Consider the following 25,217-nt stretch of genomic DNA (forward strand, 5'->3'; position numbering starts at 1 on the left):
ATAAATCAAAATGTCTGCTGCCACAGAGGTCAATTGGCAGTGATTCTGTGTACATTTTCTCTGATAGAGTGCACACTTTTATTCCACAGAATAAAAGTGTGCACTCTAACAGCCAATGTGGAGAAAAACCCTCCAAAAATATTCTCTGTAAAGTGTCACAAAACAAAACAGTTTCGAGACATTTGTTAACACTGAATGGCAGTAGTGGAAAATTATTAAAAATGATTAAACAAGGTATTTTTAGGGCAAGAAAAAGAAAAACACTTGTCATCTTTTGCTTTTACAGAACATGTTTGGGCTTTAATGTACTCATTTAAAGACATTAAACAACCGAAAACAAAGTCGAAGCTGCTCAGCCAGCAGCAGGTGACAGCTACTCTAATTGAAGTCCTGGTGGCGGAAGTGCCCTGAGCTCGGGGAAACCGCGGGCTCTGGGGGAGGGGGGGTCCGAAGCAGCGCATTGGCTGCCCGCCGCTGCGTCATATTCTGACGGAGGACGGTCGGAGGCGAGAGAGCCGCCAGTCTCCACTCTGTCGCTGTAGTAACGTCTGGAAAGCGGAGACACCGAGCAGCGGGTCACCTCAACACTGAAACCGGACGGAGGAGGAGAACAAGAACAAACACACGGCTGGACTACACGTCGCTCGGTCCGTGTTACACTGCTGGATAATTATTCTTTGAACTTGACGTCGTTTGGAAGTGAAACCGAGCCCCGGAGCGGGATAGAGTGAACTCACCGGGACGCTGAGCAGGAGCACGAAAACAACTTTTTATTTTCTTTTTCTTCGTTGAGGAAATAACGTTTCTTTCTGAGGTGCCTGCTCAACACTGGACTAAGTCGCTTTAAGTTCCTGCGTTGTTTCTTTCCGCCCTCTGGAGCTGTTTTGGCGGTGAGGCGGACACCAGAGAAGCGGAGGCTCGGCAGCCACCTGACCTCCTGGAAAATAAGACCGCAGCTAATGACACGCAGGCTGAGGTCCTTAGCTAATAAGCTCTCTGGCGGAGCGGGACGAGCTCTCCGCGAGGCTGTTGCACGTCCAGTCCTGACGCACCGTTTCGCACGTGAAGTTTGCAGAATCCAATTACTGATATTGAAATTATGGTAAGTGCTAATTAATTTGTGTCAGCTGTGAAATTGAATTAGTTGGGCTTAATTGCCTGTTGAAGTTGCCCCTTTCATCGCTCTATCCGGCAAACTGCGAGCAATAAGTGGATCATCTGTCAGACAGACAGCATGGATATAACCGGGGTGCACGTCCTCCAGCGGTCGTGATGCCGCGCGCCGGTCTCATCCCGTGCCCCCAGCCTGTCATGCCAGCTCTCTAACCCGCACCAGTGTGGCGCCGTGTCCCGGTCACACCGCCAGGATGAGCAGCACCGACCTGGAGCGCATGTCGCTCAGCTCATCGGCCAACTCGGTGGCCTCCAGCGCACGGACGCTGTCGGCCAACGTGAGGAAGCTGCACAACGCGCTCAACCTCCTGCTCAACGACTTCGAGAGGGAGCAGTTCATCCACTGCCTCAACGTGTACCACTCCAAACGCAACGTGTACGACCTGGTGCAGACCCTCAACGTCATCCTCAACGCGCCCAGCAAGCGCCAACTTCTGCCCATGCTGCGACTGGTCATCCCGCGCTCTGACCAGCTGCTCTTCGAGCAGTACACCTCGGAGGGCCTCTACTTAAAGTCGGATTTAGTTGCAAGCAACGGCAACGCAGAACCCCCCAGCGCCAGCCCGACCCCCGCCGGGCACTTCTCGTCCGACAACAAGCCCGACTTCCAGGTGGCTTTGCGGGGCTCGCCGGACAGCTTCAGCACCAGCAGCGACGGGACAGCTTCCCTGGTGCCGCTGCTCGGGGCAAACTTCGTCCACGAGCCTCCGGGCGAGATGCGGCAGGTCACCATGAAGCGGCACAAGAGCAACGAGGGCCTGGGCTTCAGCATCCGCGGCGGCTCGGAGCACGGGGTCGGCATCTACGTGTCCCTGGTGGAGCCGGGGAGTCTGGCGGAGAAACAGGGTCTCCGGATCGGTGACCAGATCATGAAAGTGAACGACAAAGTGTTCGACAAAGTCACTCATGCTGAAGCAGTGAAGGTACGTTTGTCTTTTTTATTTACTACGCCAAACCTGCACACACACGGCTTTATCAGAGTGCACATTCACCCTTTGAGGCTATGAATAAAGAGTTCAGTGGACTTGGATGTCACAGTCATGGGAACTAATAGCTCTGGCCTCGTCCTATAAACCTGCACCCACTGTGTATAATAAGCTCCTGCCTCATGTGAATTATGTCTCTGGCCTCTGTGTCCAAAATTTGACCTCTTGAAGCGAACAAGCCCCATTTATTGATAGGAATGAATTTAGGTTTTTGCTGGAAGCAGTTTTGTCTAATTGTCCTATCAGCAAGCAGCGTGTTGCAGCAGCAGTATAATGTACACTGAAACACTGACTACTACTTCTAGGAAGCATGCCTGTAACAAGACACCTTCACAGCAGCTGGTAACCATAGAGTGGTGTGTGTGTGTTTGTGTGGAGGAGCTGGAGGTGGGCCCCTGTGCTCTGAAGCTATAAACTAAGAATACAGACTGGGCCTACTTTAGTCCTGTGCATCATTGTTAATGCCACCAAGGGTAAAGTAAGCGTATTAGCAAATGAGGTGATAAAAGAGCATGTCTGATTTGTGTTCAAGGTGGATTGATTTAGGAGGATGAGATGTGAGGTCCTTGGTTTTATGAGCCTAATGAGCTGTCCATGGTGCTGAAACTTCACCATAGTGTTTCCCTCTCTTTCACTGAACAGCTTCTGTCCCTTTTTAACGCCTCTTGTTTCTGATTGATTTTGTGATTGCACTCATTCACACCTATTTGCCCACGCTGTTTACTGATAACAGTGATTCATAGCTCTTTAACAGGGTTCAAATCAGTTTTAAAGCATCTGAAAAAATCATGTTTGATGGTTTTACCCCTTTTTTTAAAATTAATTTAGGTTTATTTTAGCTGTTTTAGAAACTCATGTATTAAAACATCTAATTGGATATTATTGTATTAGTGTATTTATTCTTCTAGCAGTGTTATGATACCCTCTTGCCAGGTCTCTCTTGAACATCTGAGTTTAATCTCAATGAGACTTTCGATTTGACAAATAAAGGTAAAAGAGTGTTCACTACTTTGATTTCCATCTACAGGCAGCACTATCCTGCACTTACACTGATAGAAGAGTTATCAGTAAAAAAAGGGAACAGTACTCTGCCTGTAAGAGAAATAGCCCTAAAGAAAGTAGCAGATATCTATAAGCTGCTTTTTTAAAATAGTGATTGTATGTCTGTAGTTTGAAAGGTCACCAGTTTGTTCCCTCCAACATGACAGCCACGGATTAGAGCTCAAATTAAGTCCTTTCTAACCTTCACTGAACTAGAAAAAGTCGTCCGGGCTTTTATCTCATCTTGTGTGGACTTTAGTAATTCACTTTATGTAGGACTCAGCCACAATGCAAGCCCCCAACATTCACTTAATCCAAAATGCTGCACCTACAGGCTTTTAGATAATGCGAGGATATGAGAACATGTTATCCCTGATTTTGCCTATATGTTTTTGACTACATTTTAGGTCCCTGATACATTTATAGGTAGCTAAAATACATATGATCTCCTGTCCCGTAACACAGATCCTCTGGTTTACCTTTATGGTTCAGGCCCAAAGTCGATTTCATCTTTTAGATAAATGCATTTTCATAATTTTATAGTCATTTTCTCGATTTATTCTGTTATATTTTGTGGGTTCAAAGACTATTCTTATTTCCAAAGTGTCTCTGAGGAAGTGACATAATCTCAGATTAATTTTTCAATTAATTGATTAGTTGTTTGGTCTTTAAAATGCCAGAAAATGGTGAAAAATGTCAATCAATGTTTCCCAAGATGACGTCCTCTTGTTTTGGCCACAACCAAGAGATATTCAGTTTACTGTCATAGTGTAAGGAAAATACTCACATTTAAGAAGTTTGAATCAGAGATTAATCGATTATCAAAATAGTTGCAGATTAATTTAATGGTTGACAGCTAAATGATTGATCGATTAATTGTTGCAGCTCTGCATGTTAGAATAATGAGACCATTGGCCTAATTGTTGTGTTAATAGTTCCTGTAAATCTGCTCCTCAGCCTGAATTCTTCCAAAAGTCTGCAGCAGAATGTCTCTGCAGCTCATATTGAACGTGATCTCAAACTGCGGCGGATAGAATACTAATGACAGCATTAACCATGTTTTTCCAATCAATTCTCTCCATATTTAAAGATGTCTCTCATCTGAAGAGTGAACACTATTGATCGTTGTTACTGTATGAACTGTTGGAGAGTTTTGCTATCGAGGTTCCTTCTCAGAGAGCACAGGCCATTTCTTGTGGGAGTAGTTGTGTCGGTTTTGAGACTAAGAGGGAATAAATCCAAGGATGTGAATCTGTTGGTAGTATTCCTCTATTTTTGTCATTGTCAGTGAATTCTTTTGTCATGACAGTTCTGCTACTCATTGTACTATGAAGCCATCCATAATGACTATGGTATGATACTATGCTATGACTACTACTAGTTGTGCTGCTGCCTCTGCTGCTCGGCTGTTATTAGGCTGACAGGGCAGGCACCCAGCCAACACGAGAGAAGCCTTGTCTCAGATAAAATCCCCCTGGAGGTCATTAATGCTTGAGTTCAGTTATTTTTATGCCTTCTCGGTTTAGGCTAAATGTTATTACAGGCTTTTAGAACTGTAATCATTTTAACCTTTTAAACTCCTCCAACTACTGAGTTCATCCTGAAATGATGCTCTTGTTGTGCAACCAAACATTGTACGAACCCTAGAGATTGTGTTTAATATTCTGGTGAAGATACCACATGACATCACTGCATCTTGGCCTTGAGTGTTCAGTAATCAATCTGAGCATCATATACCCTCAGAGAAAAACAGAATATGTGATACTGTCTATAGTGCGAGAAGTTTGGCTACATTTAAGGAAGAGGTTTACAGATATTCGATTTCCACAGTGTTATGCAACCCTTTTCCCTTAAGGGAGTTTTAGACATACTGCTGGTTGATTCTAAAAGCACTTACTCCTTGTTTGAATGGCCTAAATACTGAATTTAATCAATGACTGACCCACTATTAATTAGTCCTTAGACAACAAATAACAACACAGTGAAAAAACATATACTTCTCAATGGTTAACTGATGAGTATGTAGATTGTGAGTGTGTTTAATTTCTTCAGTAACTTTAATTCTTTAAACTTAATTCATTATACCTTTTTTAGTAAAGTCATCCTATCACAGTTCAACAGCCATATTATCACTTGGAGGTTGATCGAATAATCTGTGTTGGCAGATTATCAGCGCAGATACAAAGTTTCACAAACTATCAGTTTTGGCAGAATTTAGCTCCAATAGTGGCCAATGGCTGTGCACTCTCCAGCGGTCACACAGGGAAATACTAGAGCCCAACCGATATTGTAATTTTTAGGCCGATGTGGATACTGATATTGGGGTATAAATAAAAATTGGCCGATAATTTTACATGCACAGAATATAACTACATATTTTTTGCAATGATCCTTTAAATGTGGTTAAACACACTAACAGTAACAATGAACTTTAAATTGCACCAGTGCACTAAAACACCAGTCAACTTCAGTGGGAATTTAATAATTATGAATTACCCCAAGAATCATTTTCTTATGAAAAAAGTTTTCATATTGGCACATATCGGACAACATATACTCTGATAATAATATATCTGTGATAGGCCAATACTTGCCAATAATATGATAATATGGCTACACTAAGTCAAGTTAATGTCACTGTGTACCTGAGATAATTTATACTGAATTTGAAAGTTAACTAAAAGGTAGGGAAGGCAGTTCTGGAGAAAGATAGATGAATGTTGATTGTCATTCCCAGGTCTTCAAATATGTAAGCTTGGGTCTGTTTTTGGCCCAAAATTCTGACCCAAAGTGCCAGTATTTGACGACCTGGGAATGAGACTCAACAATCAACTATCTTTCTCCAGAATTGCCTTCCATACCTTTAAAATAAGACAGCTTTATTTGTAAATGATGAGTATGATAAAGTTTTTGGTTATATAATGGTATTATTAATGCATAAGACTAAATATAACTGCTCTGCTGAAAGCATGCTGTGTCTGTTTTTACTAGCAAGCATGGTTTGATTGAATTACTTTGAGTTTGATGTTTGGTGATTTATTTATTTATTTATTTAGCTAGTTACTTTATGTTGGCAGTTCAGCAGTTATCCAGTTTCTGATCAAGTGATATCAGCTGATTAACCAGATTTTGGCTTTTTCCTGCTCCAAACTTTCCTTATTACATTCGTTATTAAAAACCCACTATCGGATGACCTCTATCATAAGCTACCAGCCAAGTCTGAAAACAGCTCAGTGCATTTCAGCCTCTGGCACATTTGATGGATGAAATGTCACCTATGAATAAGCTGCTGTCTGGACGCTCTTGATGAATCCACTTGTGACAGCAATCACATCTGATCCAGCCTCCTCACCCCAAGCTGAACTCTGCTCCCACAGTGTATCTAAATTCGAGGCTCCACTCATCAGTATTTTACATAAACGTTGAATCAAATGACTGTGTGTACCGTGAAAGTGGTCGTAGTGATGAACCCAAAGAGAGATCACCCGACTCTGCTGCTTTGATTGGATCGGTCTCACTGCTCTCATCAACCGTGTTTCCAGCAGCAGCAGGCAGCTGTTTTCAGCAAACAAGCTCTGATAAACCCATTGTACCGTACCTCGCAGCACCAAATGACAGACAAAGTTAGAGACTAGATTTGGAAGAAAATGGAACATCTGGATGGAATCATGGACAGAAACGTGACTCCAAATGATTTATAATCTTTATCCGTCACAGCTGGATGTGTAAATAGGCAATTTTTTTTAGCAAATAAGCCAGCTATAAAGTCTTCATGTGATCATAATTTATCAGAGCTGTGTGTCTTCAGCTATTTTTGGACTTTATTACCCAAAAGACGGATTAATGCAGCTTTTAAAGAGCAAACTATAAAACCCACCAATATTTCATGTCAGTTACAGTATTGCTCATTTGCTCAGCCACAATGTTACTTTTACAAATAACAAATCAGTAATTCCACACAAACAACAAGGTTGGCTTTAAATAAGTCTTTGCAGCTTATTTTGTTTCCAGCACATTACTCATTCACACTGTTTTCTCCTGGCTGTATACCTCTACTTAGGCTTAATCCGCTCCACTTTAGCAAACCTGTGTTGCCTGATGAGTTCAGGGATGGTCTCTGAAAGCAGTAGATTGTTGTTTGGCCCAGGGGACGCGTCAAGGGCTTACAGCTGTATTTCTTTCTGACTCTGACTCTCTCCTCATCCTAAGAGCCTGCCTTGGCCCCAGTCCCTAGAGTCACTGCCAAGGTTAGTTCCCCAGTCAGCGTTTAGACTTTTCTTTATCATCTTCTCTGTGGTATGTTGGACAGTCTGGAGATGGGACAGTGTAGGATTAGAGACATAAATCGTTTTGTTTTGGAGCCAGACCCACAACAACTTTAAGACAAGCAGTCTTGTACCGATGTCAGCCACAGACAGGCTGTCTCTCTGACTCTTCACTTTGATTGGTCTCAAGTCCAAGGAGGCTGTGAGGAGAAACAAAGGGAGACACCTAGAGAGAAAAAGAGGAGGACATAAGACAAGATATCTGGGGCCGACCTTGTGGGTTGACATGTTTTACCGTCTTATTTTGTTTTGAACCCTGTCTACAGTCATTTCAAGAAAAACCTTGGTCTAGTTTATGCTATGACTGGCCTGCAAAGGCACCGGAGAGAGAGGGCATAAAAAAGAAGACTACTTGGGCGGTCTAAATTCACTGGGTCGACACCTGGGCCACTGCCAGGCACATTGACATGCAAAGACTTGGCCACAAGTCAGAGAAATGGGAGCTGAGAGGCCTGGAGCAGCACTGCAGACTGCTAATGGTTGGTGTGTTGATTAGATGGTAGGAGGCAGATAGAAATCTCGTTAAACTTGAGGACGCTATTAATTGATTCATAGCTTGGAGCTGATTCTGTGCCTGTGACACAAGTTCTTCTTGCTCGATGATGTCAACACTCAGACCAGCACCGGAGAGCTCGCTGTTGAGAGTTTGTAGTAGGGTTGCAGCAGTATACTGGTTTCATGGCATACAGTGGTATGGAAATTGATGGTTCTCATACCTTATACATTTACTTATGGACAGCATGTAGTACATGTTCGATTTCAGAGAGGAGGGAAAACGTTTTGACACAATAAGTCTTATTAGCAATATGGAATATTAAATCATCCATCTTTGCTCACTACATCAGCCTTTCTCACCTTCAGGTGTGCATAAACCACAGGTTAGGAGTTTCTTTTAAAAATTAAAAAATGTGAAATTTATCAGTTTCGGCCATGAGAAGCAGGTAATTATTGGTGACCGATATCGGCTGAAAAAAATCCATATTTTGCATCCCCACTTATCACTGTGCATTATTTGCCCACATTTATTTGAAGTATAGGACCCTATGCAACGGAATCCTCACTTTCTCATGAACACACAGCTCAATCATTCTCAGCTGTAAACCAATAGATGATCAGATAAAGAGTTTATTTGATTTTGATGGTAGGGCCACAAAGGAGGAGCTGCTCTTGGTAACAGCCGTCTTTGGTGTTAAAGTCAGTATAACAACCCACTCCAACTCCTCTTTAAAAGGTCTTGTGGCACTATGACAAGGTCTTGAGACTTCTGCCTTTGCTTCAGACAGAGTTGTTATTCACAGAACCAGAGGTTGTCTGAGGTTGGATGAAAAGAGGGCACCACTTCAGATTCACTATTTACGGTTCCAAGAAGTTAAAGGGATAGATGTTTTTTGGAGTGGGGTTACATTATCTCCAGTAGATGATAGTCGGCCCCAGTTTGGAGAAGCAGAAAGTAGTTCTGGCATGGAAGCAAAGAGATGCACTGCTGTAGACGGGGTCAGCACCAACATTTATTTCAGCTACTTAGAAGAAGGCCCATATAAAACAATCAATATGAGCGCTGTGTTTTGAATAGTTTCAGCACTCTACCTGACCGTCAGACAGCCTTTTCCTTTGGCACTCCATTTTCGGAACCATATACTTTCTGTTTTCTTATGCATGCCTTGCAATGCAGATCAGCTGTTTGGGTCAGACAGCAGTTTATGAAAAAGACAACTAAAACAATTAAATAAAAATGAGTGATGATGACAAAAAGATGAGACAAGAGGATTCCTTTATGAACCAGAGTATAGAGAGGAAAAACTTTTGGAGAGAGGAGGAAATTTGATTTATTTAGTGGATGTTGGGTAAGTCAATTCATTTATTTGTAGCTAGTAAGCGCTATCTTACATGGTGGTTGGGTGCCGCATTGATCTTCAGCAAGGTCTGGATCAGCCCGTGGAGTGTTGTTTGTGGTTGAAAAATACTGTATAGTGACAAAGGAAAGGGCTGTCTGATGGCAGAATATACTTTGATGCTAAATGTTTTTAGATGGGCCTTCTTTTAGGTTTGCTACAAAACCTTTTGCTGCTGACCCCTGTCTACAGCAGTACATTGAACATTCTGATGATATTCTTGTCTGCTTTTCTATCTACTGTAGGTGAACTATCTGGACTATCCCTTTAATGCGTAACAATGTGTGTTCTACCCCTGTTTGATGCCATTTTCACTGTGAGTGCAGAGAAAATTCAGTTTGAAAAAGTCAGGGTCATATTGTTTTCGACAAAGTGTTAGAGTTAGTCTAGTTTAACCTGTGGGAGCCTGTGACGGCTCGTGTAACGTGGCTACCACCGAGGAAATAAATTCCAGATGAGTGAAAAAGAGTTAAGAGCGTCTCCAGACGGAGCGGGGACTGAGTCATCTGTCAAGCTGCCAAGAATTCCTCATCTCACAGAATGTCATGATGAGGAAGAAAGCTGAAAAATGCAAACAGTCAGAGAAAATCATTCCAGAGCCTGACAGGAGAAAGCCTGAGTACTGTATGTGCCAGATAAGCGCATAAATAAATGTGGGTTTTAAATCTTGCCTTAATGGAAGTATTTCATGTTTCACTTTGACAAGAGAAAAGGCTTCTCTTCTCTCTTTTATTATCTTTTGGAAATTTTCCCAGTTGGACTAGTTTGAAACTGGTCCAAAAAGTCTTTTTGCAAAAGCACATATTCTTATTTTATTTTGTTTAACCTTATTGTTACCATGAATACTCCCATTGACATTCAAAATCTTGTTTACAGGGGCGTCCTGGCCAAGACAGCAGCATTTCACAAAGTTTCACATAAAAAAGAACAAATGGCAAATTACATCAAGGCAATGAATTTACCAGTGTTCAGTAACAGGACATGTGCATTCAGTGGTAAAATAGTCCTTCACTCTATTTTTATAATCTTCCACACTTAATAAATCAAATAATCAAGTATAGGTGTCTCTGTGTCTCACACACAGGTTGCAAAGCACTTTCACCAAAGACAGTGTGGGTTCCAGGAATGACGTACATAATTTGTCCACATGACCGACGCTTGCAGATGCTCACAGGTTTGGGAGTCAGTGGAGAACGCAAATCAGGAGGCAGTTTGTGCAAAATGGCCTTATAAAGAAAAATGTATCAATGTTCCATTCTGCACTTGTAAAAGGAAGACAGATTATCTTTCTCATACAAGCTGAACTGATGTGTGCGAACACCCAAATCACAGTGCAGCGCGGCCAACTGAATGTAACATTTTTAAAGAAGATGGATTTGCATACATATTTAAAATATCATCATAGTCAATTGCTCATTAAAAAGTCTTAAATTCAGGGTTGTCTTATATTCGGGCCAGCATGGTAGTCTACTGAAAAATGTCAAATAAATAAAATTTGAAATTTAAATGGTATGATGTTGAACTGGCTCTGCTTCTGTCAGCCCAGCAGTGGTTACATCTCAGACCACTTGCTGTGTGGTTGCCTCAGCATGTGGAGTGTCTTGGTAGTGTGAAGACACACTTACTGGTTAGCTGATTTAGCACTGCGGACAGCGCCCTGGAATAAATGAGGTTCAGTGCCTTTAGGCCTGGCCTCTGGGCTTGTGTATGCATACTTGTGTTGCTGTATCTAATAATACTGAGCAGCAGATTCGTCTACCAAGTCACCAAAGAGGTTCGGAGTGCATCTCTGTGTAAACCTGGGGCTGATTGTTGCCTAAAGCCGCCCTGGAGGTTCGACAACTCCGCATACAGGGAGCAGCACAAATGTCATGCTGGTGAATTTAAAACTAAGGTGAATTATTTCTCTTCTTCTTATTCCCAACTCTGTACAACTACTGCTGACATGCCCTCGAGCACAACACTTAACCCTTGAGAAGTGGCAAAGAGTGGAGGATTTGCCGTCTTCTGGCCAGTGTCCTACTGTTATGTCACCGATTGTGAAGAAAGTCAAATTTTGCTTTACAAACCCTGATGATTAAAAAAAAAAAAAAAAAAAAGCTTTCTGAACAGACAAAAAAAGTTGATAACTTGTTTTTTGGCCTCTTTCTTCCATGGCTTTATTTATTACACTTATTTATTTATTTATCTCTGAAAGCCCATTGGTTACATAAACACTTCCTGGGGGTTTCAGATGGCAATTTATATCACAAGATGCTCATTTATTGGTGAATATGCTCATAGAAATAATTTATGTGTATACAAGTCATGGTGTGCTTGCTTTGCTCTGATTTATATGAAACTACCGTAGATAGAGAATGTCACCTCTGTGTAGCAGTACATTTCATTGAAGTGTATAAGCTGCAGGAACAGTCTGCATTCATGATGAAATGAAGGGACCTTTGGCTCTCAAGTGTTTCTCGTTGAAACGATTTGTGGAGTTATGTAACTAACCTTTTTTTTGTTAATCCTAGCATTTGTTGCTTCAGCCACACAGAGTTTATTTATTATATTTAGGTTTTTTAAACACTGGCAGTATTAATGACAAACGATTTTCAGTGCTGCGAATGCTTCAAACATGAATCAGTTTTTGCCTCAGAGTGTCAGTTTGTAAAATAATTACCTCAGCAACAACAAAGTTTTCAGTTTCCAGTGCCAGCTATTCATTGTATTTGGCTGGATAATTTGAGGACTTTGCATTGTATTCATCTGTTAAGTTCATTTAATTTCAGTGCAGTACATAGTCAGTTGGAATTTTTATTAGCTTCATCTGTTAATTAGTTCCCATATTATTTATTTTTCATGAATTGGTTTTCTCTGGTTAGCTCTTCTAATGTATTTTTTCTCAGAATATAAATGCTCTTAGAACAGGACCACCATCTAAACAGGCACAAAGGCTGACTTTAGAGTTACTACAGTTTTCTCAGTGACACTACGAATGTAAGGTTAGATTTTTGTTGTCACTGCAAATTCCTTCCTGTTTGTTCTGAATGACACTCAACATTTGTCCCCTGGACAAATGCTGATATATAACATTTTACACCTGTCAGTCAGTGTTTGGAGCTCTCCAGTGCACAGCTGAGGCCACAATGTTCTTCCACTTATATTCAACGAAAAATATATTTTCCATTATTGTAGATCACATTTTTCTAACACAACATGTTGTATGTATTGACATATATATATATTCAATAATGTACTTGCAATGTATTATTGAACATGGCTCCAGGGTGTAACTATTTTGGTTGCACTTTGGTTGCACATGTGCAACACTGGTGCACCTTAAGTTTGGTCATTCATTTATTTTATTTTTTAAACAATTGAGAATATTGCAATTTCTTTGTGCATTTGCTGTTATTTAAATAAAAAAAGACACATGCATCTTTTCCTGTTTACAAACATTTGCATAATGTGTTAAGAAATTGTATTAAAATGTATTCTTAGGTGCACCTAAATTATGGGCTGGTGCACCTAAATGAAGAAGTAGGGTGCATCAATACAACCACTGTGAAAAGTTAGTCTGGAGCCCTGTTGAATATACAATATCATGATATAGTCTGTATATATATAATCTAGTAATACATTGTAACCAATAGATTTAGGAAAAAAACTCCCGCACACTGTCCACTTAAACTTGCAAATAAGTTTTAATGACAAGAACATTTCAGTACTCAGACTTTCATCAGGTTGGATAACCTGTTATCACGATTTTGTCGGCCCATCTTCTCCTACGAACCTGTCGATCCTCAGGTGTGCAAAAGCTGTACTCTGTGAACCAATAGATTTAAAAATACATACAATATCAGTATGTATTGCTGATGTCTATCACTTATATTTTGTAATTTTGTAATTCTTGAAGCAAAATGCCAATATATTGGCATGCATGTCAAATATATGTGGACTTCTTCCCTGTATGAAAATGTATTTTTAATATTTTGCACTATATTTTTCAGTATATTTCAATATTTGTTTGTTCTGTATGGTTTATATGGCTGAAGTCAGTGACTGTAACGTGAAGTGTTTTTTTTTGGAAAAGTCTTATTAAAAGTCTAATTTAATTATTAAACCCCACCAAACATCTCCTCCCCATTAACCTCTGTTATTGACTAGTGCTGCTTTGGCACTATAACAAAATCAAACCCTGCATCTTAGTGAACTGTAAGATGGGACTGTTAAAATGCTGATTATCCTATTTGGACAACAACAGCCTATAAGGGTGCAAAGCAGATGGAATTTTTGGACCAGCTGAAGAACTCTGATTATACAAAGTGAATGGGTGCTACTTGAAAATCTACCCTTGCGGTGCCCTTGAGCAAGACACTTAGCACCTTTCTACTCCACTGGCCAACACTTATTTGGCCACAGGCTTATACTGGCTTGCTTCCAGTTGTGACTGTGTGTGGCTGTATGAGTATGAAGAAAGTCATGGCAGAAGTTTGGAGGCTCAGCACTTATTCTTTTAAAGTTTTTGGCAGCTTAAATTTTCTGCCTCAAGGACAGAAAAAAATTTCCATCAGCGGCACTGAACCAGTCCTGTGGTGTGAGACACTGAACTTCAACAGCTCTCGAAAGTTTAAAAAAAGAAAACTTTAAATTTCCTTTAACTCTAAACCATTGCCTTATTTTCTATGTTTTTCTTCCTTTCATTCAAAAAAAAGTTGAACCATCCCAGAACTACTAAATTCACACTACTCAGCTGGAAGCTTTCCTTCAATATTCAACCCACAGAGATAAATGTTTGCATACTGCATAGTGTTTAACTCCCTGACCCATAGGTCACTTTTTTAAATCAAAACCTGGACATAGGTATGTATTCTGTCTGCCCTTCTTTCTACATTAGAAACCATTCTTTTTTGTTTTTTTTCACCAAAAATAATAAAAGTGAAGTGTTTTGTTTAGTTGAGGTAATTAGTGAGGAGTGGAGGAATGCAAGTCTCTCGAGCTTTTAATCAGGAGGGAGGGTAGAAGTGATTGAGCGCCTGTTAGATGCTTTGGCCGCAGTATAAGGAGTTGGCAGAGGCAAAACAAAATGGAGGGAGTGGAAGCAGGGAGAGGATAGATGGTTTAGTAATGTTTTGTCTTTAATGTATAATGCACAACAGTGGATAGTGGTAGTGGGCAATATATTGATATTATATCAATATCGTGTTATGAGAGTGTATTGTTTTAGATTTTGGATATCATTATATTGTGATATGGCATTCAGTGTTGTCTTTTCCTTTTAAAGGCTACATTACAGAAAAGTGATGTCAGACCATTCTATGTCAGGACATTATATAATCAGGGTATTATTTATCAAAAATCTGATTGTACTCATATTTTGTGAAAGTATCAAAAGTCATCCCCATCTTATTGTCGCAATAACACTATCAGGGTATTTGGTCCAGAATATTGTGATATTTGATTTTGTTTCCCAGCCCGAGCATTTAGTGCTTTTGAGGAGATTTCAAAATATCGAGATATATATTGTGTGTCGTGATATTGCCATAAAATATTATTTTTTAAGGCATTTGACCATATTGTGATAAATATCGATATTAATGAAATATTATTTATATTATAATTGATTTCAGCCATATTGTCCAACCCAATCACAGTACCTCATAACCTAGTGTAGTACCTTGTGTTGTGTTGTATTTTCCTCTCTATAATAATCATATGAAATATTTATAAATTGCTTAATTAATGGGCAGAGACCAATTCCGACTGTCTTTGTGTTGTGGCATATTGAAGTGTTTACTGGCTTTGGAGGGTTGATGTGAAGACTGAGTGGGAGATGATGGAAACAGACTGAGAGGAATTCTTACAGGCTGGCCACACTGGATGCGAGAGCAGCACTGGTGCCTGGTGTTACCTCTTGCAATTCATTTTGGCGTCCATGTTAATTGGTTAGAGCAGCCACACCGGCTGCCAGAGTCTTGCTTGTCATGCGCATGTCAAGCGAGGCTGCAGCAGTTCTTCATCTAGAGATTGGGAGTCTTGCCTATTTTTACTGCGACACGTCCACGGTTCTCAGCAAAAATAGACCTAAAAAATGACCTGTTGACAGTCATATCAACATCATACCAGCGCTTCACTACAGTTTTAATATCTGTATCTGTAGAATATGTCACTGACATGAAGAGAATACACACAACAGGTGAAGGGCCATTTTTCCTTTCCTTTTCCTTTCCTTGCTCTGTTCCTTTTCTTTGTCTTTCTCTCCCTCCCTCCTTCTCTTCCCCCTCCTGCTTTCTCGCTCTTTCAATAGGGGTAAGGAATATCACGTCATCATATTTATTGATAATTATCAAAGTCAAACTCCATGTAAACAGATAGGGCAGGCAGGAGCCATGCTGGCCAGCCTGTTATGGTGATTTATATGTAGTCAGGGGAGCAGATTTTAAGCTGAAATCTTTTACACTTGTTGATATTTTATCAAGCTGTTCTCTATCTGCCTCCTTTATGCCTCTAGAATACCTTTTTTTCTGAAGACCCACCCACTGACCTTCAGTTGTCCAGACAGAAGATGATAGCTTATACATCTCACTCACTTTTTGATTGGCCATGCCCCCATCTTTTTACATGCTTACTTATATTAGTGCAAGCTCACACATGTGCACATACAAACATACATACAGTTCTATCACTGTGAGCCATTCCTAGCACTCAATCAGGATTATCTCTCCTCTTTTCCCTCCTTTGGTGTCAAATATCTCATCGTTATATCCATCTTAAGGTAGCTTTTTTATTCTCCTCTGGGCGACCCACCTGGGGTCTCTTAGAAAGGTTTGCAGCCAAAGTGACTCTATTGTAACGGTCTAATTGCTTTACAATGGAGCCGCCAAATGCTTCAGTTCACAGTGAAGGTGTCCCCAATCCATCACCTGGTCCCTACAGCACTAAATCACCGGAAGCAGCCATTAATATCCGGTCAATGAGCTGAATCCCTCCATTTCTGGTCACTTCTGTCTACAGGCAGGAAATGACTTATTCTATTAGTCCCTGGGCTGCTCTGAGTTTTACAGTGATTAAATTGTATTATTCGAGGCCTGTGGTGAACCACACCATTCTCACATCTCATGTGAAAATACAGTTGTTTACATTTGTAGTACTAGGAATACTGACTTCCCTATGGATATATACTCAGGTATCAGTTATTAGCGTTCCTAGCTAAAAAGCCACCTTGGTGCCAACCATAAAGCTGTGGAGCTTGTAGAGAAGAGCTGATTTAACTTTATGGTCATTTTGGAGCCTGTATTTTGGGTTGCTGTTAATGTGACCTAGTTTTCTCTTATTGATGTAGGACTGTTGTATTAGGCTGCATTCGTTTTAGCTATATACATATATACACATATATACATATATGTGTCGGCAACTGATGTGAAAATTATGAAAAAGATCATGTGAGTCAGGATGTCCCATGTTCCCCAATCAAGACCTGTGAATACTGGCCATCTTGTTGAATTTGATCTGATAATTATTGTTTATTATATTAGGATTTTTAGTGCTGGGGTATAATAAACTACAGGTAATGAAACTAAATTAACTTAATTTTGCAGTAGCTTGGTTGTAGTTCAACTGCATTTCCATCTGCATAGTGATGAGTAGTTTAACTGCTTTTCTCCCCATTTTTGTGGTGTTAACTAATGACACTGCTGCCATTTTTGGTATTTTTATGATATTTTATATTTCCTTTGTCCTTTCCTGACAATGTTGATGAGCTGGTGGCTTGCCAAATATTTTTTGCCAAATAACTCTAACACTAAAATTGAACAGTGATGTATGTCTATAGTAGAATCTGGGACATGTATGCGTCATCCTCCACACTTAGCTTATATGGGTTATAGGAGAAGCGTGGCTCCTTTTAAGAAGAGGGCATTGGTAGTGTGTGAGTGGTTGAGCAAGAGCAAGATAGAGAGCGAAGGTGTCTCGGGTCAGAGCAGACTGGTGTTAATGATCAGAGCAGTGGAAAAGGTGAATGTACAGTTCAGGTTACATTTTGATCATGAATGAACTCCGCAGCTCCTCAATACCCAAGAAGACCTAATGCTTGAGTGACAGCTATCACTATCCCTGCTATTGTCCCTGCTAATATTCATGCTATTGCTTATCCATGCTAATGTAGATGCTTTCGATAACCCATGCTAGGGATGTTTATCTTGCTAGAATGGCAGTATGGTTGCGATGGTAATGGGTTACCAATAATGGGAATGTCATTAATGACTATTATGTTGACTGTTTTACAGGAGGAAACATTGAGTGGAGGGTGGCTTAAACCAACTGTAATTGAATCCCCTTTGAAAGAAGTTACCTGGCTAATTGAGCAATCCTGCCTGGTGTAATACCCCCTCCTGGACTCTGGTTTATGGAAGGCTGACTGATTTATATTCTGCAGTCATTTTTACAGCTAATAAACAAGGGTTAGAAATTGGTTTAGATTTATAAAAAAGCCCAGTGCCATTACTGATTCATCGAAAAACCCCAGATCGGGCAGGATCCAGATGCTGCTCAGGACATCCTTACTTCTAATATTTGTTATACTGTGTAGTGGTCAGTTGTAACATTGCCCATGCTATACATGCAGGCATCTAATAAGCCTTGATATGGTAAACTTAATAAAATTGACCTGAGACAAACGTTTGAATATGTATTTGCAGTACAGAATGGAAAATGAAAAATGTGTAAAATTGTTTAAATTGAGGGAATCAAAACATGACATTGTTGAGACTGTGAGGCATTGTATAGTCTTTAAGTGGAGTTATGTCAGAGGGTGATGATTGATGGAAGCATCTCAGTGTTGCCCTCCAGTCTCTCTCTCTCTCATTTTTTTTTTTTTTTACAGTGTAGGCTGCTTACTTTGTTAGATATTTTTCTCCCACACTGTGGGAGTCATGAGACTACAGGAGGTCTGCTTTAAATATCAGTGAAGATTCAGAAGGTCCATTGTTACTTTGGATTTGTCTGTTGTTCAGTGGCAGGTATAATTATGAGCTAGGCCCAGGGAGACATGTATATAGCTACCACATACACACACACAAGCTCAGTGGTGATTGTTGTCGTGCTCAGTGGGTGAAAGAGAGGAGTTGTTTGAGAGATACAGAGAGCCTTCTGGAGTCACAGATGTTAAAGGAAGTTCCTGCTTTATTATCAAGTGATCAAACAGATAAATAAAATTGAATAGTCCAATGTAACCCTGTTGTCTCAACTAATGTTGGGTGATGTCTGCCAAATTGGCATATGACAATGTCTATGAATTTGAGGCAGCGTGTCCCCTCAGTGTTGTCGTAAGGCAGCAGTTGTGTATTAGCTGCTCTGTTTTTTCCCCACCATTTTTCTGACATGAATCTCCAACTGTCTCACCCTGCAGAGGAAACAAATTCCCGTTACCACTGAAATACATCCCTGTGCCAGGTTTAAAAGCGTCCTTGTCTCCGCACCACATGTCCGTAACTTAGCTTTGTTCAGCTTCATATGCATAAAAAGCTAAGCTAAGAAAACTGTATATAAAATTGGCATGACTGAGAGAAACAGCGGCCCGCGGGAAAAGAAACATTGCTGCCACAAGTTTAACCAAGGGTCTTGGGTTCTCCTAACTGAGCTGGTTTAATAAGAAAATAATAAACGGGACATGGAGACATAATGTTATTGCACTTGGCAGCAACATACTTCTTTTCGTTTCCTCTCCCCACATATCACAGACCACAACAACTCTTGCCGTACGGCAGCTCTGAGGGGACACACCACTTAATTGTGCTCTCTGGTGGGGAGCTTTTTAAATCACGATGTTACGATGGACAGGGATTAGTAGTTGATGGCTGTCAGCCATCAGCGATGGACGATGGCATCGTCCCTAATCTCAACTGCTTCTTTGCTGCTGCTTTCATTGGGATGTGCTCGTTGAAGAGGAGGAAAACTTGACCCACCTCACTTACTGTACTAACACTTGCATTCTGACATTGCAGAGGATGAATGGTTGGTGTGAAGCTGGCAGTAGCACCTAAAGGAACCTAGTATTTACAGTGGCACACAGTTATATTTATTTTCTTCGCCTCAGTGCTGTTGAGCTTTTCACACTTCAGAATTTGGCTGCCCCCTGAACTTCTGATTGTTAGAATTGTTGAGGAGTCCCCAGTTCAAGCATCATTTTGTCAGTCAAACTGATCTTGACATTGGCTTTCTTTTGCTGTATAATTTTACACAGAGCAACACAGGATAACAGCACTGCAGGCTATGATGTTTACAAACAGAGTCTTCCCTCAAAGTGACCTTACTGCAACACTAAGTGTGATGGAAATAGAGAAGAGTGATGAAAATGGAGAGTCTTTTCTGTTTGCCCGGACGCTCTCAGTTCTGGTGCTTAATGTCAGTGAAGTCAGCTCAACTACTTTTTTCTCCTCTTTCTCTTCTCCTCCTCCTTATTGTTCTTGTTCTTTTTATTCTTCTTTAGATGAAGATGATCAAAAACATGCAAGCCTTTTGGATTTTGACGTGTTGGCGAGTGAGCTCTGCAGGTGTGCTGGAATATCCTGTGAATGTAGACTGTGGATAATTTATTTCTCATAATTGTAGGTCAGGTGTATTCTAAAATAGTTCTTCAGTAATTAGGCTAAAAATAAAAGATCAACCCTACTTCAAGGACAAATACAACATGTAAAAACAAGTCCAAAGAAGAGAGATGCAAAATATTTGGTATCAGTTTTTACTTTTGTTTTTAAAATGAATTTTCTGGCACCTGATTGTGAGTGATTCAGCTGTATCCTCTGCTTTTTCTCCCCTTTTTCTTAGATATGTGATGATCAATCATTGTCACCCTCTGAGCTGATTCAAACAGATTCTGACACATCTCATCTCATTATCAATTTAGTGACTAAATGACAGAGTAAATGACAGACTCATTACTTTAATATACGGCCTTTGCACTGTGATATTCTCATATTCCCTTAATTTTAGATTTGGTATTAGTGGGATCATTTTTCTGATGCAATCACTTTAACGATCCCTATTTAAAAGCTGTCTCGACCTTTAAAATGACTCTAGCAGTGATCCTGATCCTGTTATCACAGAATAAGTTTAGTTTTGGAAAAATTAAACAAAATCATCAAAATGGGTGAATGGTGTGATGAAATCTGCTTCCCATCCAGCATTTTAATAACATGGTTATTTATTATCTTAACAGGCTTTGTTATTGTAGGACCTGCCGGAAACTTTGCTTCCCTGTGATTGAAGCTCTGTGGTTTCCTCTGCGGTTTGTAAGTCCTGCTGCTGTAGTAAAGACGTACACACTCAGAATTACACACATATTCAAGCAAATTCTCCTTCACTGGGTGATGCAAGCAGCCATTCAATGATTGCTCTACTGGAGGAGGAGAGAGAAGAGGGATTTAATAGAGTTACGTAAGCACAAGAGGGGGCGATTTAAATAATCTCCTCACGAGAAAAGGACTTCCTGGGAGGTTGTGAAGTCCTCCGTTGTGTGGATGATCAGAGCAGGAGGAGGAAGAGGGACTCATCAGAGGAGAGCGAGTGGCTTGTGTAAATCACATCGTGTAGTAAAGATCCATATAATTGCCTAGTTTTAATCACTAACATATTGAGATAGTGACCACCAACGGTAAACTAAATCCTCTTTTGTCTGTCTGTCAGATTATATTATGTCCGTCACAACACACACAATGAGGGACGGTGACGGCAATCTGTTAGCCAGCCCAGATGTCTCTTTTATGTTTGGGACAACTGGAGAGGAGCCCTGCCGGTCATCTGATACTGTGGAGCTGCCTTACCTATGTCCTGCGGACACACACACGCGCACGCACACACACATACACATACACATACACATACACATACACACACACACACACACACACACACACACACACACACACACACACACACCTCCTTCCACCATACCATCTGCTGTCTGCCACTCTTTCAACACCCTGAAAGACATGCATCAACCTGAGGAATAATGGGAAGAAAGGAGTTGAGAATGTGGGAGGAGGTGTGAAGAAAATGCTAAGAGTCTCTGTCGCGGTGGGTTGCACATTTTAAGCGATGCATGTAATTATTTGATAGGGTGTTGATTCCAAGCACAAGTGAAGCACTTAATGGACATTTAACATGTAGTTTTATCTGCCACAAGTACGTGATCGGCAGCAGAGCCTTACAAGGGTTCCTGAGTTTGAATAATTTAAGAGGAGAGAGCGCACCTTGTTGTGGGAACAGTCGATGGATGTCTGTTTTATTGGTTCAGTTTTCACTCTCAAGCCTTGAATCGTGTATCACTCAATGCAGCGGCTATAAAAAGAGCTGCACACGTTTGACCTCCTAGTAGAGTTGTAAAGCGGAAGTTAGGCTTTTTTGTGGGTCTGAGACTATAGAAGTTAAAGTCTGGGGCCTCATGACAGATATGAGTCAGAGGCATTTATCATGACAATGCAGTCAAGGATACATGCTTCTCCATGGTTTAAGTAGCCTTTCAATCAGAATCTTTCAGTGTTCATTTTGTTCCCCAGACCTAACGTTTCTTTTCTTTCTTTTTATTTAGATCTTCATGAGCACCAGCATAAGCACTGGTTATTCTTCTTGGGGTCAACTCCATATACAGTCATTCAAACCACAGCCACATAAACACAACAATTAAAACAGCTGATCTTATCAAATTCAAGTACATATGGAAGATAAAGAACATTGTCATCCATTTAATAAACGTAAAATTATAAATCAATCAAAATTCCTCAATAATTTATAGCAGACTTTACATTCATACAAATAAATATGATAATTCTTAGTAAAATATAATAATCCTTTATCATATAACTCTTTGTGTGATTGGCCTCCTTAAATTATTAGTTAACCATCCCGTGCTTTCACATATTTGACCCCAGGAACAACATACCCTAACAGTATTGAAATACATTTCACATTCACTGCCAAGGGTAATATCTACACCCAGATTTACACTCAGCCTACACCTTTAGTGTAATTTACATACACACACCATTTAATTATTTTTCACAAATATTTACCTAAATAAATTAACTAAATTTTGAACTAATCTTTAGTATTCTCCCGAATAATGTTGACTGGCACTGAATTCCACCTGACCACGACCATGTCTATCTTACATTGGTGCAGCCATTTTTAGCAGTTATTTTGATTTCAGGACATGGTCTATGCCCCATCATCTTTAAGTGACTGACAGTTTGAGCACTTAGATGAACATGAAACTCTCCTTGTTGAATCATAAAAGATGAGCTGCTGTGTTAGACAACATCTGCTTTTTTTTATTAGAGTCTAAGGTCCAAGCCTTTATATGTAATGACTTGCTGAGAAAAGTTGACTATGACTCATGCAAATATGCAATTTTTTAATAACCACTGTAAAAAAGTTTAAAAATCATGTTTGAGCTGCACACATTGAGTGAAATCTAAAGGTAATCTTAAAGAAATCTGATAAAACAGTTAACATGTGAGTATGGTACAATGTTTTGTTCCAAATTGCAACAGCTGAGGGTTTTGTTCGCTACAGCCCTGCGTTCGTTACACACCTTTAACTGGTTTCTTTTTCAGAGCAGTAGAATGAACACAATTGTTGTACACTGAAAAATCCCTTTTATTTCAAGAACAGTTCAAATTGATGGGATTTTAGAGTGGTGATACCAAGTACTTCAGACATTGTGACACTACTCCTGAAATGTTTTTTATTTTTAATTACATTGTCAAACCTTAAAGCCTCAGAGGGCAGAAATCCATTAACTCTAGAGTCATATGAAACGTTTAAAGGAATGAAAAGAAAGAAAGGCAGGCTCTTCTCTACGCTGACTGCACTTTATTTCATTGTTTCCACTTCTCATTCTCAATCCAGTCTCTGCAGCCATTTAACAAACTGCTCTCTTTTTCCCTCTCTGGCTTCAGTTCTGTTTCATTTTCTGTCTGTCTCTCTCTCTGTCAGTCACTGCCAGTGATCTAAACATGTAAACCTACAGAATACAAACAGAGGGATACTACATGTTCTGCTGTCTTGCACACAGACGCACATCAATGAAAGATGCACATACACACTCTGACGTATAAGACATAAAGCATGCAGTGTGTGCATATCAAACAGCTCTGTGGAATACACATACTGCAGACTGGATGTGCAGTCTTGTGATGTGTTAAGAGCTGATGTATTGTAATATACTATAGTTGAGATCCATTAGTGTGTGGGTTGATGGTTGGTTAAGATGATTTTGCTCTAACTGTGGCTGTATTGAGGATATCAGCACAGCTGGAGCTGAGTTACGGCTAAGTGTTCCAAGGCAGCCTGAACAAAATCTGTGCCTGAAAGTATGAAGGCTTTGTGGTCGGATCCATTGTTTGTGACATGAACCATCTCGAATGTGTCCACCAGTAACAGCAACTCATTTTGTCTGAGTATGATGGGTCTCGATCTAAACCATAAATCTGTACTTGACAACACTATGCAGTAAAAATCTGTTTTGCTGAGAGAAACTAATTCAAATGCGTTTGGATGTTGTAGCAGTGAGGATGCAGACCTCAGCCTTGTTGTATGTAGACTGCTTTAGTGCCAAATATTTATATAGTAGAGCCTGATCAGTTGCTGATCAGATATTGGCCTATCACAGGTATATTGGTATTGGCCTATATTTATGTTTTTTTTTTTTTTTTGGGTTAGTTAATAATTATTCAATTACCAGTGAAGTTTACTGTTTCAGTGCATTAATGTGATTTTTAAATGTCTTTAATGTCATGTCTTTGATAACAACATTTTATAGATCATTGCAACAAAAAGTGTGTATATCAAATTTTTTACTCTAATATTGGAATTGGCATCTGCCTCAAAATCTATTGGTCAGGCTGTATCCTGCAGCAACCCAATTGCCAGAATAAATGTAACTATGTACGTTTCTGCAAAACCACAGATAAGTTCAAGCTATACCTTTCAGTTGTACATTTGCATTTACCTCTCTTGTCCAACGCTGTGCTTTTGCTCTGGTTTGGTTTAGACAAAAAAAACCCCACTAATTTATGGTTTGGAAAACATGGTTTAGCTTAAAATACCTCTTTTGGTCCCAACAAAAATGGCTGGAAATGTCCCAAAGTATCTTTCAAAACACCCGCTTCTGTCATGACAAACATGGCAGGAGAGCCTGACGCTCTGTGAAAAATATCCAGTTTTGGTCACCACAAACACAGCTGGAAAGTTCCCCAGCTCGACTTAAAAATGGCCGGTGCTGTCTCGTGTACAAATGCTGCAACGCAGACTCCAGCTGCGGTCATGCATTTGGCAGCCCTGTTGTCCGTAGCTGTGGGAAACCCTGTGACTATAAAATGATTGCCAGTGTGCCTGAAAAACCATGAAGGTCCATAAAATTGCACAACCATGACACACAATAGGGTACACCACTATTTTTCAATATTCCTCCTGAGGCCCCCTCTCCTACATGTTTTAGGTGTTTCCCTGCTCCAGCACACCTGATTAAAATGATCAGCACATCGTCAAGCTCTGCTGAATCCTGATAATGAGCCGTTCATTTGAATCAGGTGTGTTGGGCCGGAGAAACATCTACAACATGACGGGCAGTGGACCTGCAGCAACTGAACTGAAGAGCACTGCAGTACACTTTAGATTCTTTTTACAGCCTTGTGCTACTGAACAATAAATCAAAATATTATCAAAACTGAAATATGGCCAAGTACAATATCCAAATTGTTGGAGATGCAATTTTTTGATAAAGGTAAAATGTGTCACAACAGACCATTATAAATGAAGCA

General features: G+C 40.2%; 1 protein-coding gene across 1 annotated transcript in view; it reads left to right on the forward strand.

Moving 5' to 3' along the window:
• The first annotated feature begins 553 nt into the window (after positions 1-553).
• whrna (whirlin a) overlaps positions 554-25,217 on the forward strand; it is a 164,874-nt gene continuing 140,210 nt past the window's right edge. The window contains exon 1 of the mRNA XM_073478688.1: positions 554-2,096. Coding sequence (XP_073334789.1) covers positions 1,368-2,096 — 729 coding nt within the window. The 5' untranslated portion in view covers positions 554-1,367. The remainder of the gene's footprint in view (positions 2,097-25,217) is intronic.

This window comes from Pagrus major, chromosome 12 (genome assembly GCF_040436345.1).
Source record: "Pagrus major chromosome 12, Pma_NU_1.0".
Lineage (NCBI taxonomy): Eukaryota > Metazoa > Chordata > Actinopteri > Spariformes > Sparidae > Pagrus > Pagrus major.